The 16,895-nt window shown below is 32.0% G+C and overlaps 2 protein-coding genes across 21 annotated transcripts; one reads left to right on the forward strand and one right to left on the reverse strand.

Annotated features, from left to right (window-relative positions):
* Window positions 1-131: 131 nt before the first annotated feature.
* LOC112727001 (pentatricopeptide repeat-containing protein At3g23020) lies at window positions 132-8,363 on the forward strand. Of its 20 annotated transcripts, none has more exons than XM_072208925.1 (6): window positions 138-554; window positions 1,214-2,487; window positions 4,001-6,693; window positions 6,888-7,001; window positions 7,101-7,189; window positions 7,418-7,757. In XM_072208925.1, the coding sequence occupies exon 3, from the start codon at window positions 4,121-4,123 to the stop codon at window positions 6,593-6,595; it is 2,475 nt and encodes an 824-aa protein (XP_072065026.1). In that variant the 5' UTR covers window positions 138-554; window positions 1,214-2,487; window positions 4,001-4,120; the 3' UTR covers window positions 6,596-6,693; window positions 6,888-7,001; window positions 7,101-7,189; window positions 7,418-7,757. The 20 variants fall into 20 exon arrangements, with proteins under 20 accessions (XP_072065016.1, XP_072065027.1, XP_072065025.1 ...); XM_072208917.1 differs by lacking the exon at window positions 1,214-2,487 and adding an exon at window positions 8,083-8,363 and having other exon boundaries at window positions 149-554; window positions 4,083-6,693; window positions 7,414-7,571; XM_072208915.1 differs by lacking the exon at window positions 1,214-2,487 and having other exon boundaries at window positions 132-554; window positions 4,083-6,693; window positions 7,414-7,869.
* A 3,891-nt stretch (window positions 8,364-12,254) lies between these two features.
* On the reverse strand, window positions 12,255-14,095 carry LOC112729163 (LOB domain-containing protein 17-like). The gene is made up of 2 exons (XM_025779507.3): window positions 13,708-14,095; window positions 12,255-13,115 (listed from the first exon to the last, which is right to left on the reverse strand). The coding sequence occupies exons 1-2, from the start codon at window positions 13,984-13,986 to the stop codon at window positions 12,621-12,623; spliced, it is 774 nt and encodes a 257-aa protein (XP_025635292.1). The 5' UTR covers window positions 13,987-14,095; the 3' UTR covers window positions 12,255-12,620.
* Window positions 14,096-16,895: the final 2,800 nt, after the last annotated feature.

A 16,895-nucleotide genomic window follows, 5' to 3' on the forward strand; every position in this document is an offset into this window, starting at 1 on the left:
TTTAAAAGTCAAAACATCAAAAACCACTATTGGACCATTGAATTGATTAGTCCATCCGAACCGAAATCCGATCCATTTCGATTGAGAGCCGAAAACGACGCCCTTTTATTCATAAAATAAAAAATAAAATAAAATAAAAGAACAAAACGTAGCCCTAATTTTTCCCCTAAGCTCAGCAGTCAGCGTCTCCTCCTTCTCGAGGTGTCCTCCCTCAGCAAAGCAAAATCCTCTCATCTGCTCCGTCCAGCCACCGCCTCATCACTGCCGCAGTTGCATCTGCTCGAAGCCGACGTCCCCACTACAACTCGTCTCGCGTGGTTCCTCCGTCGCGCCGCCGCTGTTCCACCGCGCTCCACCCCTCCTCTGCTCCATTTCGCTGCGCTCCACCGTCCTCTGCTCCATTCCGCTGCGCTCCACCCTCCTCTGCTCCAAAATCCCTTTCCCTCATATTCTGCTTGTTCTCCGCATTGTAAACATAAGACTGCCGCCAGCTTCTGCACGTCACATTCTTGCTCCTTCTCCTTCATACACTGTTCGTTCGAAGACCACCGAAGGTTAGTCCCAATTTTTCTTGCTTTCTTTTTTTTTTAATCTGTTGTTTATAAAAAAATGGGATTTGGTTAATTTATTTTTTAATGTGTTTAGAATGATTTAGATAAAAATAATTAGTTAATTTTGTGTGTGTTTGTGAGCTCTGGTCTCTTATGATGCTATGTATGTAATGTAATTGACTAATTGCTTGGTTATGAATTTATGATGGGACTTGAATTTGCCAATTTGTTAGATGGGAGACTTGAATTTATTAAATGGGAAGCTTGCTAATTAGTAATTTAGTTATGCTGCTGACTGCTGATTTTGTGTGCATTCGCTAATTTTGAATTTGTTAAATGCAAAGCTTGTTAATTTTTGTGCGTTTGCTATTTAGTTCTAATTTATATGTAAACTTCATATCCTGCAAAATTAATCTTCCAATGGTTCTAGTTCCATGAATGACTGAATAATATCATGAAAATATATCTAACATGATGAGAGAGATTTGACTGATAACAGCAAAATATAATGATGTAATTTGAGTTATGGGTTTATAGTTTAAAAATTAAAAATTTACACCGAAGACAAAATGCATCTTATATTTGGGTTCGGAGGATACATGCACCATAGACACAGAGTCACTCTGTTATTAAATGATTTAAGCTTGTCATATATTGTGCAGGGTGGTGCTTTGTGGTTCTATAATTTAACAGAGCTCTCTCAAGGTTATTCAGGCTTCATATTTTTTATTCTGATTGCTGGTCTGCACTACATTAATGTTCAGGAATGAATTCTTGATTCATATCCAATAAGTATTTAACCATAGGCTAGTATCATGATTATCTTCTATTGTTTCACCGTTGTCCCTTGCCTATTGAATTAAAGCCATTCACAAAACTTGAAGCATAATTTTTTCTACTTTCTTGTTTTAAATTAAGAAGAATAGATTTTTTGTGGATTTTGATAATTGGTAACAAACTTTAATATTGGCATTGGATATTTCTTTTGTTATTTGACTTTTGGGTTTGTACTTGGATGAGGTTATAACATTTTCGTTGACGTAGTATTTTTAATTTGGATAACATTTTAATATTTATATTAGACTATGATTATGTTTTATTTATTATTTTATTATAGAACGGTTATTTCGGTTGAATCACAGTTGAACCGGTTGAACTAGTAAACCAGTGAACAAGTAGCTAGAGCGGTTTGATGACTGGTTTGGTTTTCAAAACCTTGGATTAGACTCTATACTTATAATTTATTACATATGCAATTTTTCTTCTTTTTTTTTTTGTGCACATACATGTATTTTTTAGGCAATCGGGCATAGTTGTAAGAACCGGACCGAACTGGCCAGTTCGACCGAAAAACCAGTGAACGGGTCACCTAGCCGGTCCGGTTAGTCATTCTGACCGGATAAGGAATAGAACCGGATAAAATCGGTTTGAACCGTCCGATTTTGATAAAAACCGAAGAACCGGCGATTTTTGTGTAAACGGCCGGTTTGGAAAACCTTTTTTTTTATTTTTTGTCGTTTTCAAAACTAATGTCTCTTACTCTCTCGAATACCCCCTTGCCCCCTTCCCCCTAACCCTAAATCCCCAAAAGCCAAAACAGCCGTCCTTCAAGTGTTCCTCATCTGCTCATCACACCATACATAGTTGATCACCTCACCTCACCTCACCGTCAGCCTGTCGTCTTCTTCCTCCCCTCGTCACACCAACACTCTTCCTCGCAGTCTCTCTCAGTCTCGAAGACTCTCTTCCTCTGCTTCGTCTCGCTGGCTTCACAGTGTGTCCGAGTACGTCGAGTTCGTGGCTCCGCGTCTCTCGTTGTCGTCGTCGCGTCTCCTGCGTCACTGCTGCGGTGCTGCCTCTCCGTCGCTGCTGCGGTGCTGCTTCTCCGTCGCTGCTGCGTTGCTGCCTCTCCGTCGCTAGAACCTGCCTCATCCAGGTTGATCTCCAAACTATGAAATCTGTTCTCTGTTTTTTTTAGTTATTTAGTTGGATTTTAATTTGATTAAGGGAGTGAATAACTGATAGGTTAATGGCAGATTGTTGATTATGTATATATTGTTGAGTTATAACTTGTTATATTGTTGAACTAGTTGATGGCAGATTGTTAGATTTTTTTTTTCAGATTTGTAGTGGTTATGTTTATTTTTATTGATGTAACATTGCTGTGAATTTATATTGCTGGATATGAAAATATGGAAATATGGAAATATGGATTATGTAACATTGTTTTTGTAATACCTGCTGTTTTATACCATTGCTATTCTATATTGTTTTAGAATGTCTTCAGCCAATACACCATCCTCCACGGCTCCTTGCTCCGTCGGCGCGTCCTCTCCGTCCACTGCCTCCTCTCTCGGATTGCTGGATTGCTGGATTTTTTATTATGCCATTATGCCTGTTTGCTTTAGAAGAAGGATTGCTGGATTTTCTAGCAATTTTTGTCGGAGTTATTTGCTGTTCAACTATTATGCCATTGTGCATCTGTTTAGTGTAGTGACTCTGAGTCTTTTTGTCGAATTATTTGCTGTTGAACTACTATGGTGTTGCTTTTAAATGCGTGTTGAATTAAATGGTTGTTTTCAAGTTGAATGCAACCATTTTACTTGTGAGTTAAGTGCTTGTTATCCATTCATCAATTTCTCATGGTTGTTTGTCTTAGTTAGGTACCAATCTTGTTCATAATTTAAATCATTTGACAGATTTAGGCTTGAAAACATGTCGGCAAAACTGGTTTTATGTCCAAAACAGATTTTAGTGAATGCATATATGGTCGCTCTTGTCTTGCCTAACAGGAACCCTTTGAATTGAACTGTTGGAAATAGGTTATGCTCCCAACATTGAACAATTGATGTGAATTTGTATTTTGTAATAACTGTTGTTTTATACCTTTGCTATTATATTTTTTAGTTACGTGAAACCGGTTTTACCAGTTCAACCAGTGATTTATCGGTTGAACCAATAAACCAGTGAACCAGTAATCTGACCGGTTTGATTACCGGTTCGGTTCTTACAACTATGGGTGGAGTAACTATGGCGGATTTTCGGCTCACGCCATGAGCCTCCATAATGTATAATATTTTTGCGTTTGAATGAGGACTACTTATCTTCCTATCTTCATGGCAAATATCTCTGTTTTTGGGTGTTGCTCTCAAGTCATTGGCTTTTTGGGTAGAACATGGGTGGTTATAAACTCTAGCCTTTCAATATGCTATCATGGGGGCATCTCTTTGGGAGTTGAATTATTCTTGGTTATGAGAACTTTCTTGTGGATGCTATACTTTATGTTTTGTTACTTGATGACCATAGTTTTAAGCCCGAGTTGGTAAACCTGTAATAACATAAGGTGCCTTCTACTGAATGTGTTGCTTCTAAAATGTCTTTGCATTTGTAGATATTTTGCAAAATCTGATGGTACTCTATTATGATACTTGATTTACCTTGAATTGTAGATATATTTGCAAAATCTGATGGCCAAAGTTTGTGATACTTTCAATGGGGCTTTATTTAAGGATTTAGGATTATTCGTTGCAGGTTTGTTTCACAATTCTCAATAGTTTTGTTCTTGGGAAATGCTTTTGAAGTTTCACCCTTTGTGTTTGAACGATGTAAATGCACTTGCCCCAACTTCAACGTCAACTTCCACCTCAATTCTGCCTGAAAACAACAACTTTGTCCGCATTCTCCATAGCCCCAATTCCACAAAACATGTCATAGAACACCAACACACTCCACCAAAGAGCCTGAATTTGGAACAGGATTTGGGGATTCTAAAGAAAAGGGTTAATAGGTCTGTTGTTTTGCAGCATAACAACGTGCACATCAGGTGTTTGACGAAATGGGTATGTTATGGTGGACGCATTCCTTCTATTCTTCAGGCTCTGAGTACTGTTCAGGACTTGGATGAGGCTCTCATGCCATGGCAAGAGGCCTTGACCTGCAAGGAAATTAGTATTATTTTGAAGGAACAGGTTTCTTGGGAGAGGGCTCTTCAGATTTTTGAGTGGCTTGAGAAAAAGGGTTGTTATGAGTTGAATGTGATTCATTATAACATTATCTTCAGGGTCCTAGGCGAGGCGCAAAAGTGGTGCCTTGTGGAGAGTTTGTGGGATGAGATGAATGCAAGAGGGGTTGAACCTGTGAATTCCACATATGGAACTTTGATTGATGTTTATGGTAAAGGTGGACAGAGAAAAGACAAAGCACTTGTTTGGCTTAAGAAGATGCGAAGTCAAGGAATGGAACCTGATGAGATCACAATGGGGATTGTTGTTCAGTTGCACAAGAGGAATGGAGAGTACCAGAAAGCTCACGATTTTTTTAGTAAATGGTACTCAACAGGTGAACCTCTGAGACTAAGGAGGAGTAATAATACTTCAAAAGTAGGTCACAATGTGTTATATACCAATGTTTGTTTAAGCTCAAGGACATATAATACTTTGATTGACATGTATGGTAAAGCTGGCCAACTTTGGGCAGCGTTTGAAATCTTTGCTAAGATGATCAAACAAGGTGTATCTCTGACCACAGTGACACTTAATACAATGATTCATTTATATGGAAATCATGGATGCCTTGAGAAAGTTAGTTTGCTGTTGCAGAGGATGGTGGAGCTTCGGTGCCTACCTGATGCAAGGACATATAACATACTTATTTCTGTTTATATTAAGCATAATAATATCAATTTGGCAGTGAGGTATTTTGCAATGATGAAAGAGACCTGTCTTGAACCGGACCTTGTTAGTTATCGTACCCTCTTGCATGCATACTCCACAAGGAAAATGGTCCATGAAGCCGAAGAGCACATGCAGGAGATGGATGAGAAGGGTCTTGAGATTGATGAATTTGCCCAATCTGCTGTGACTAGGATGTATGTAGAGTTGTGTATGCTTAAGAAATCATGGTTGTGGTTTAGGAGGTTTCATCTAGCTGGGAGTATTACGTCAGACTGTTATTCCGCCATTATTGATGCATATGGCCAGCAAGGGTATACTTTAGAAGCAGAGAGAGTCTTTAACTGTTGCAAAGAAAGGAAGAAGCTTGGCGTCCTTGTGTTTAATGTGATGATTAAAGCTTATGGGGTTGGAAAATGCTATGATAAAGCATGTCAGTTGTTTGACAGTATGGAAACATATGGTTTTGTTGCAGACAAGTGTAGCTACAGTTCTCTCATACATATCTTGGCCACTGCTGACAGGCCACACATTGCAAAAGCTTATTTGAAAAGAATGCAAGAGGCAGGACTAGTGACTGATTGCATTCCATATGCCGCGGTGATAACAAGCTTTGGAAAGTTAGGCCAATTGGAACAGGCAAAAGGATTATACAAGGAGATGATTGGATATAATGTCCAGCCTGATGTAATTATCTATGGGGTGTTAATCAATGCTTTTGCTGATGCTGGAAGTGTTAAAGAAGCTGTTAGTTTTCTTGATGAAATGCAACGGGCAGGTTTTCCAAGAAATCCAACTATAGACAACTCTTTGATGAAGTTGTATACCAAAGTAGGGTACTTGAAAGAAGCACAAGAAACATACAAGTTGCTTCAGTCATCAGAGCAGGGTCCTTCTATATTTTCCTCTAATTGTATGCTTGATCTTTATACTGAACGACTAATGGTTGAACAAGCGATTGAGATATTTGAGAGCTTAAAGCAGAAAGGTGTTGCAAATGAGTTCTCATATGCAATGATGTTATGCATGTATAAGAAAATTGGGAGATTGGACGAAGCCATTCAGATTGCGAAACAAATGAGAAACCTAGGACTCCTCACTGATTTATTAAGTTATAATAACATAATTGGCTTGTATTCTCTTGCTAGGAGGCCACAGGAAGCTACCAAGACTTTCAAGGAAATGGCAAAATCCGGAATTCAACCAGATGATTTTACATTCAGCGCTCTTGGACAATGTTTGCTGAATTATGGAGTTTCAAAGCAAGATATTGGAAGGCTAGAAGTAATGGTTAAGAAGGATGCACCAAATGCTTTGCAAGAATGGATGTTGATGCTCTCATCTGTGCTGGGAATAGATGGTTGTACATATTAATTGACATGATCAATCATTGATGCACCTTACATCTTCAGTTCCTACAAGGCTCAGTTTATCGCTAGAGCATTCCAATCGAATTATCTGGAATTACACTGGTAATTTCTGTACTTATATATTCATCTGTTGTTTTCTATATCCGCAGTAGTTTCCCATAAAACAATTTATAGTAGTAAACTATTTCAATATTAAGTTTCTGTTGTTTGAGAGTTACCGAATAAGTGAATATTACCAATTTTATGTGCCCTTGTACTGCGTTAAATTTAACGTGTTTTTTGGAGCTCACAAACAGTTGAGGGCTTGAGGCTATTGAAGGTCATAGTTGTTCAAGGAAAAAAATTAGTGATCTGGGAGTTCATGAGCAATGATTTTTTTTTTTTTTTTTGTGGTCAAGCTGGGGAATCAGGTAATAAGGATTTACTTTCTCTTTAGTGTTCTATCTTTTTATATTAGCTCTGTGTCGTATGTTTAATCTGGCAATGATTTGTTAAACTGTATCAAACAGCAAAAACCGGGGTCATTAATAACTGCTCGAACACTCTTTGGAATGAAGAGCTGAATTTCAGCTAGAAACCTTTGGGTTACCTGAATGAGGTCAGTTTTTCCTGGTATTTATCCGATTTCTAAATGTTTTCATATTTATGTATTATGATATTCATGATTACTTTGAACCCTGAGAAACAAAATTCTTTTCTTGGCATTTAACATGTCCAACCTTTAGATATTTCCTTTTTATATTCTGTTAGAAGCTTGAATAGAGAAACACTTAATATCTATTAAGCTTTCAACTCCTATAACTGGGCTGCTTTCATGGATAGGAAGATCAAGAATGATCTTTTGAAGGTGAATTACGGGCTGGACTTGAGTCTGGGGAGCTTGAATTGAAGATCAAGTTGATTACCCCTGTTGCTTCTCAATATAATGCTGAGATTGCATGAGTTGTAACGATATAAAAAACTATTTTGTCATGTTTTAGGCATGTTTCATGAATTTTTCTGTTGTTTTTTGCATTTGTTATGCTCACCTTTACTCTTTTAATGGGGCGAACCGAGAATGCAAATTGAAGGCTTGTGCTGTCCTTCAATCTTTTCTTGGTTCTTCCTGTACCTTCATTCAAGTATTTGATTCAAAATCTGGCCGAAGAATGGTTTCTTTTGTAGCATCATTTGTTCTTCTTTTTCTTAGATATCACCTCCTCGAGTTCAAAATATCACTTCGAAAATTTTGTATTCAGATAAATTACTCCATTAATGTACAAACGTTTTTCAGAGCGACATCTATCATGAACTGGAGGTAGTTTTAATTCTATGTTAATTTGAGATGAGGCTACCACTGGTTCTATTAGTGTCACTAATGTTGCCACTTGTAATATAATGTTTTTTTAGCATTGGTTGGTATATAGATTTTGATTTTTGATACTGGATTTGATCCCAATGAATAATGTGCATATCCACTTTGTGAAGATTTTTCTGTTTCCTCTGATTTAGACCATAGTTATGAAAATCGGACTGGACCGGTTGGCTTGGACCAATACCCGTGAACCGGAATCGAACATGGACCATCCGCAAACTGGAAAGCTCGGCTACCTGTTGAACTATGTTGTTCTGTCATGATGTATGTCTAATTGTCTATACATTGTGTTTTCATATGTTCATTTTATTAAATGTAGCTCTAACAATTTGACCAGTGAATCATGCAAATTTCATGCAAATTTTTTTCTGTTGTTTTTTAACACTGAATGTGGATAAAGTTGAGTTCTTTAGTTCAATTAGCAAAATCTGTTCTAATTTTTGTTATAAGTTCTGAAGTCTTTTGAGGATTCATGTGATAAACTGATGAGTCTAAAGAAAGGAAGTTTTATTCCTTGTAAGCCTTCTCAGTTTTTGATGCATGCATCACTCACAATTTTTCAATAAATTTTGTCCTCAATGTTTTTAATTTTTGTTAAAGTTAACCTTGGACGTTTTCAATTGTCTCTAATATTTTTAATGGAGTTAATACTTAGGGGTAATTTTAACACAAATTAAAAATATAGAGATAAAATTAAATAAAATTAAATATAGAAATTTTTGAAAAAGTCACAAACGAAGAACGAAAGTATATTTTACTCTTTTATATACTCATACCAATTAGATATTATTACTATTATTATTATGCACTTGAGGTATTCACCTAGGCCTATAAATTTATAGTTTCCATAGCTTAAAGACATTTCATGAAAAAAAGAGAGAGCGCTTCCCATAATATCTTGTAAAATATAAACCACGTATATTAATGGATTACTGTGTCATAGAAGAAATAATTAAACACCAAATTCTTTAAGGAACACAAGTATTTTATGTTAGTCCCTTGCAACAAATAAATTTCATTGTAATAAATAAAAAGTTGTATTAGTAATACATAGAACATAAGTATTTTATATTGTTATTGGAGTATGTGGTCTTCAAGTGAGAATTTGAATTTTTACACAAAACACACATTCATAAATCATAATCATATTCATTGAAATGGAATTCCACCGAAAGAGTTCTAAACTGCTTAATTATAAGTTGCGCTAACAACTATTCTTTGGACATTTGTTAAGATGTTCAATGTAAAGTTTCTTTTTTGTATAAAAAAAATTGAAGTTTTTAATGCTTTTGTGATACATTTTTTGAAGAAATAAAAATAAAAAACCTTATAAAACTTTCTATTATAAATAACCTTAACCAGCATTTTTAGAATATTTATTAGCAAAACTCATTATTGTATAATATAATAGTACCTATTTATTAAAACTAATTATTGTATAATATAATAGTACCTATTTAAAATCACAAAATTTATATTTTATAATATTTTTGACAAGGTATATATTAACTAAATTTTTCGATAATGTATATAACTATTTAATTGATCTAGCATTAAATACTAATTTTTTTTTTTTTAACCCCTAGAGCACTTACAATTAATTTTTCCCCCTTAAAGAGAGGGAAGCAAATAAGAGTGACTGAACATGCATATCTGAAGACAACAAAAATCATATAAAAATGGGGGAATTTAATTTAAAGAAACAGCACATGTGACATCCACCTGAAACACAATTAATTAAAAGATAGCATATTATGGAAACATAGAATAAACCAAATTGCAGATTTTCCTAAGCTATGACACCAAGTAGTTAAGCATATATCACCATATTTGCAATCAGAATTGTCAGTGACAGCATGCAATTAGTGTTCAGAATATCTTCAGCTATGCCTAAATAAGAATAATTAATTAAGTCTAATCTATCTCTGCACTTGGAAATTAAAAGAGCACTTCTATATGTCAGGGATTCACATATAATAAGATGCTAATTATTTAACTAATAACTAACCACCTCCTAATGATTTCTAGCTTATTATTCAAGACATTCAATGGAGTTTGTTTAATTTAATAGGTCTAAAATCTTTCTAAGGAAAAATAGCTTTAAAATGTTGTTTAAATTGACAAATTCTAAGCATGTATGTATAAAAGCTATTATGGTATCTTTAAGTAATAGATCTGGAAAATGGTTGCTTAGAATTATATATATATGGGTACTAGATAAAAATTAAAAATTAAAGCATATGATGAAGTCATCCATGTAACTTTTTCCTTCTATATTCTCCTTATAAAAGATTGTCTCCTTTCCATCAATAATATTTAAGTTGGTATATATAATATAATTCATATTAATGATGGAATAGATACAAAGGTTAGAAATGAAGTAAATAGTTTATAGAAACGTCAAAAAAGCATATAATATTACGTTCTGAGTTGTTGGTCGAGTGATTAGTATACTCATCTACTTAAACAAGTATCGAAAAATTTGAATCTCATTTTATGTATATAACAATCAATTGGTTAGCTATAAATCTTTAAATGAATCTCCCATACATTAGTTATTAATCTGTCGAATTAAGAAATAGCATAAAAAATAAAAAATATTACATTCTAATCACACCTAAAATCCTAAATTAAAGAAACATGAAATAGAACCATCAAGTGTAATTTTCACTCTATATTAAATTTTGAACCCAATTTTTCTAAAATAAGGAGATGTATATTATTATTTCTCAAACCCTAAAACCCTTTTATTTGGCAATTCAATGCAAAAACAAGTAAAAGAAGTGGGATGATGAAGAGAACAACTTTTCAATTATAATAAAACAACAAACTAAATGAGACAGCAAGGACCACCATATGTTAAGGACAAGAAGCTGAAACAAACCAAAAATAAAGAAGAGGAATCCCAATATATTTGATAATTATGGTGAGAAATAATAATGTATAAAGTGTAGTCATGATGATATATATATATACAAATTTAACATTTTTCTATTCCTATCAATATGCACTAGCTAGTATAGTCCACTACTATATAGTATATATGACTACCTAAAATAAAAAGGATGCTAATGAATTATGGAATTGCATGGTAGCTAGACTAATAAAAATAATATTACTGGAACATTCTATATGAAACCTTTTTGATTTGGTCATGGACAACATTCTATTGGACCACACATGCCACTAGTTCGCTAGGTTATATATAACTTTTTTTTTTCAACTAAGTAGTCTATATGTAGTAATAATAATTCTCAAATTATTTTTTTTTCATTATCAAAACTTACAACAAATATAATGAGATATAAATAACTGTGTGATAAATCATATATATATATATATATTGCAGTGTACTTAATAATGTACTATAAAAATAAATTTCAGATATATACTTTTCAACTGTGATTTTTACTTTTCTGTTCTTTAATTTCTATTAAGATGAGACAGGATTCAATTAAAACAATTTTCTAGGGTTATAGGACTAATTAATTGAGAATCCTAAAATAAATTTTTTATTTGAAAAATAAAATTTAGTTATAGCAATTTATTAAATTCTTCAAATAAAATGATAAGCAAAATCCCAATAAACCATACAAATGAAAAACGAATATTATAGCTTTGAATTAACATTAAATCTATGCCTTCTTGTACCGGAACTCACCATATAGAACAATCTCACTTATATACCATTTATGTATACTTAAAATATTAAAGGGATTATAGAAAGTTGATTAGCTTCAAATTCTAGTAGCTTTAGTTTTTACAATGCATTTAAAAACACAATAACTTTGCTATCTAATGTATGTATTAAAAATGACATCAATAGTTAGAAAATAGCTACTCACTAATATTTCTTGGTGTTCTCTTATCACATAATCAAGTAATTACACATCATAAGTTTTTTGTTTTTCTTATGTAGAGTGCTCAATATTTTAAAACTTGATCATTTCAATTAGTACTCATGGATATATCATAAATTGGAACCAAATTAATTGAAGTGGCTGAATGAAAAAAAAAAAAAAGAAAAAAAAAAAAAGAAGCATAATGTTTTATCATTGATCAACCTAGATAGTACTATACAATTTCATAAGTAGTAATTTCATATATCTATAAGTAGTAATATGGTATTTTTTTTTCTTTCAAAATTCAGTTAGCTTTGGGATTCCCATCAAGTAATATTCCTCCACACAAACCTGTTTTCTCTAGAAAGGAAGCTAAAAATATATCATTAGTAATTAATAGAGTATATATAACTAGGGAGTCCATTAATATTAGGTCAAATTAGGATCTATATAATTAATATTGTTACCTGCTAAAGGTCCATAAAACAAACCAATTCAAATTAAAATCTAATACAATAACTAAGAACCAGAGTTTCTAGTTATGTATATCATCATCATGATGATCAGAATTACACTATCATTCTACAACTTAATTAACCAAGGACTACACTTAATTAAAGCAGAAACACTACCAAGGGTGTTGCTCCATATATATATATTTCAATAATTTTTCCTTTTTTTTTTCAAATAAATATCAACATTTCTAACCTTAATTAGTTCCTAGATTATTTATGGCAACAGAGTAGTAGTGCATGCTTCAAAATAATAATAAGCAATATTCATCAAAATTGATATGATGATAAAGTCTTGAAGATCTTCACCAATATATTCATTTATCTTCTGTAACCAAAGGCCACTGAATGAAGATCATCAACTTCATGAAAAGACCATTTTGTCCCACCATTTGTTTCCATGTCATAAGACATGGAGTTTGAAGAACTCTCTTCAAAGCTAGAGAATGAGTTTGAATTTTCATAGTAACTCCCATCATTATTAATTGGCTTTAGATCCATCATCATCATCATGGAATTATTAACATTGTTGTTGTTATTGTTGTTGTTTCCATCACTACCATAATAAGAAGAATCATTGTTGTTGCACAAATTTGGATGAAGAGATTCAAGGCCACCCAAGTTTGAAGATGAAGAATTTTCCATATTGAACAACCAACTTTGAAGATCTTGAGGAGTAATGAAATTATTGTTGTTGTTATCAGCAATATTAGGTTTATCAAAGTATCTCTCATGATTAGGGTTTCCACCATTCACACAACTTTGTTGTGCTGCTTGTTCCTTAAGATATGCTAGCTGTGCTTGTAAATTCACCACCTATAAATTTATATTCAAACACCAAAAATTAAACTTGCACTTATTAATTTTTAGCCTCATGCATATATAATAAGAGAAATTAAACATGGTCAAATAATACTTGATTCAGTTGATTATTATGAATATTTGAAATTAGGTTACAGAAACCACAATTTGCCACACTACTTTAACTTAAAAAAAAAAAAAAAACCTCTACTTTTAGTATTTCAAAGGTGTTTCTTGTTTCTCTTATTCAAGTAGAAATTAAATTTTTCATTTCCTTTCATAGTTTATTAAACTATGCTAGGGTTTTCAATTATAAACTAAGCACATATTTAGTTACAAGATCAAAATATCATTCATATATATATATATTCAGGCCTAATTAATCTCTTCTTGATATAATTTCTCCAACCAAATTCTAAATTTTTTAACTCTTTTCAAATGGATAAAAGATATCAAGAAGAGATTAATCAGAGACTAAAATATTTAGTACCCATAAAAAAAATTTATGCTAATTTTATTTTTCAAGAAATTGAATATATCCTAACAGGTAATTAAATTCAGTCAAGTTGAAAGAGAAGGTAAGAGAAAAGATGAAATGAAAAGAAACCTGTTGCTGAAGGGCAAAGATATGGGAGACACAGCCATAGATAGGATCTTGAAGCCTTGCCTGAGCTTCATACGAAATCGTGACGGCCGCTTCGCAGCGGTCGCCGACCGGAAGATGGGCAAGGAGCTTTGAGACATTGCTTGCACCAAACACTTTGTGAATGGCTGCAAAATGGGTAGCACCTTGTTCATGGCAGAAGTAAGGTGCAAAAACACAACCTCTCACACATTTTCTCCTCAAGAACTTGCAAGCACCACAAGGAGAACCAGAACCTGTCATCTTAATTCACCTTTTTAAAAAAAAAAAAAAAACTTGATTTTGGGGTTTGAATTTTTTCTATTTTTGTGATGATGATGAAGATTGTTTTTTGGTTGGTTATAGCTATAACTCTTAAGCTTTGTGCAAATCTTAATCATTTCTCACCATCTTTATATACAATTTAGGAAGAGGAAGGGATTCATTATTATAAGGAATAATTAATTTCATTAGGTTCCCTTATTGGCCTACAGTTGTACATTATTTTTCTTATTTCCCTTAATATATAAATAAGAAAAAACCATCATCACTCCGTTATGAATTTTAATTTGTGTGGCAAAATAAAAGTTTATAATTAGAAAGAAAATTAGAGATTCCATTCAACATGCTTATACGACAAATGAGCTAGCATTAACCAAACCCATTTTGTTTGATGATTGGATCTATCTGCTCTTGTCGTTTCTCTTTTTTCTTTCTTTTTTTTTTTTTTTTCATTCCCTAAGTCATTATAAAAATAATATATAGTATGAGTACCTTCTTAATGTTATAGTCACAAGTGCATTTATTTGAACTACTTATATGGATGGATACTTATTGTGAGAATATAGAACTTGGGGCAATAATTGTTTTACTAGTTGTTACAGTCTTAATGTAACTTTTATTGAAACTTTTTGGGAGCTAGCTAGAGTAATTATATATATCTCTACCATAAGAAAAACAAACTATTAAATGTATGTATCGCATTTTTTTGCACTGTTAGTATAAAATAATTTATATTTAATCATATAATTTTATATTAATAAAAAAATTATTTTTATTTTTAATTGCATAAATATATATAAAATATTTTAATTTATATTATGAGTGCATTAAAATTAAATTTATCTTTTTTTTTTATTTCCATCCCACATTTCATAATATATGTATATAGTTAGGATTTGACTTGCATATAGCCTGAAGGTATGAAACAAATAAAGAGTTAAAATTTGTATAATATTATTACTTTATCCACTATATATATTCATATAATATATGCACATGTAATTATTTTAAAGTTTATCATATAAAATAATAATTTATTATGTTCTTAATTAATCATTTAATTTATTTTATGAGCATGAGTGCATGTATATATAGGCATACTCTTAGTCTTGGCTAGGCCCTAAATAACTAAAGATAAAACAACAAATTAAGTTTAAATGACATCCAGTTCAAAGCCCCCCAAGCCTATATATATTATTATTCCCATATAGCGTATAGTATTAAAAACCAAAATAACAATAGTTCTTGGTAAATTTTCATGACATGCATGGGAGACAAGGGTTTATTATGCTTGAACTTTTCTTGTTAGGGTAATAAAATTTTCATTTTAATTACTAATAATATAGCACATTGGATCGTTAACCATTGGGAACCGAGAACAAAGACTATAACGCCTAGCAAATTTAATCTAAATTAAATGGCTCAAATTACAATGGTGCTTGTAATGCTATTGATATTAGTAAAATATTAGGGCTACTAACTTCATAAGCATGCCATCATTTGAGCTCAATATAAATCATAGTTATCCTCTCAAATAGTGTAATATATTATCATTATTAGGATGACTTTAAATAGTACCATATCAATATATCACAATGAAAATAATTGTAGTCATGATTAATAAAGTAAAAAATAATTGTAATGATTTTTTGTCATGAACTTCTTTTTCCAAATATTTAAATTGTTAATTAGAAGTATATGATGGATGATTTTATATATTATTTTTTTTATAGCTAGTTGTATTTTTAAGGTGTCAAATAAAAATTATTTAATTATTAATTAAAAAAAAACAAAATAAAACTTATATTTTAATACTTTGATTTTAACAAAATATATATTTAAAAAACATGCATGGGGACAATCTGCCTCTTCAAGGGGCTGTCTGACAAAGTAGTGGGGATTGGTGTGTATGTTTGAACTAACACTCATTATGGTTGCTATTAACAATAATAAGATTGATTATACAATGAATTAATCATACAATATATTATTATAATCAAATAGACAAACTTTCAACATTTGAAGGTGGATACTTGTTATGAGCATAATAATTGTCCTGTAAGTACAGGTAATCTAAGCTAAAAGCAACCCAAAAAAAAAGACATAAAGAGAATAGCAGATTCCAAAAATGAATGGAACAAAAGATAGTGACACTAGTTTAGTAACATATAAGATATAACATACATAACATAAGAAGCAAATTCAGAATAATATGTTTTGTTACCCATTTAATTTGTATGTACAATTAGATTTTTTTTTTATTATTTTTTAAGCCTTGAAATGTCACCCTTTGTCTAGCAATACCGTGTGTATTTTGTTTTTATAAATAAATGTGTTGTATACACTCATATTCATATACCTTTTCAATTCAATCACTTTCTTTTGTCCGGTATAGGTACCAACATGTAGGCCTCACCAAAATGTATAATGAGGCCCCACACTGAACCCTAGCTAATTATAACGCCCCAATAAATAAATTAAAATATTGTGGATAACCTTTTCTTTAGATGTTTTAATTATAGAGAGGAAGGGGGGTGGAGTTGGACAAATAAACGGTCCTAATAATATTATTCTTTTTAGGTTTGTGGTTTTTTATAATAAAGTTGAGAAGCAACCAAACTATATATTAGGGAATTGATATTTGCAAGGAATATGCACTATTTGAGTGCCTATAGTAGTTCTCTAATCTCTAAATTAGTAAATTTTTTGCCAATTAGTGTTCTAAGAGAATTCATAAAACAAAGTTTGAAATAAAAATTTTACATTAGAAAGTAAAATAAAATATTAAATTATGTAAAGCATTTAACATTTTGAGAATATAAATCTACTTATAATACTGTCTAGTTTGGATAAACAACTTAATTATTTTTTTTAAAAAAAAATAGCTTAAA

This window comes from Arachis hypogaea, chromosome 12 (genome assembly GCF_003086295.3).
Source record: "Arachis hypogaea cultivar Tifrunner chromosome 12, arahy.Tifrunner.gnm2.J5K5, whole genome shotgun sequence".
NCBI lineage: Eukaryota > Viridiplantae > Streptophyta > Magnoliopsida > Fabales > Fabaceae > Arachis > Arachis hypogaea.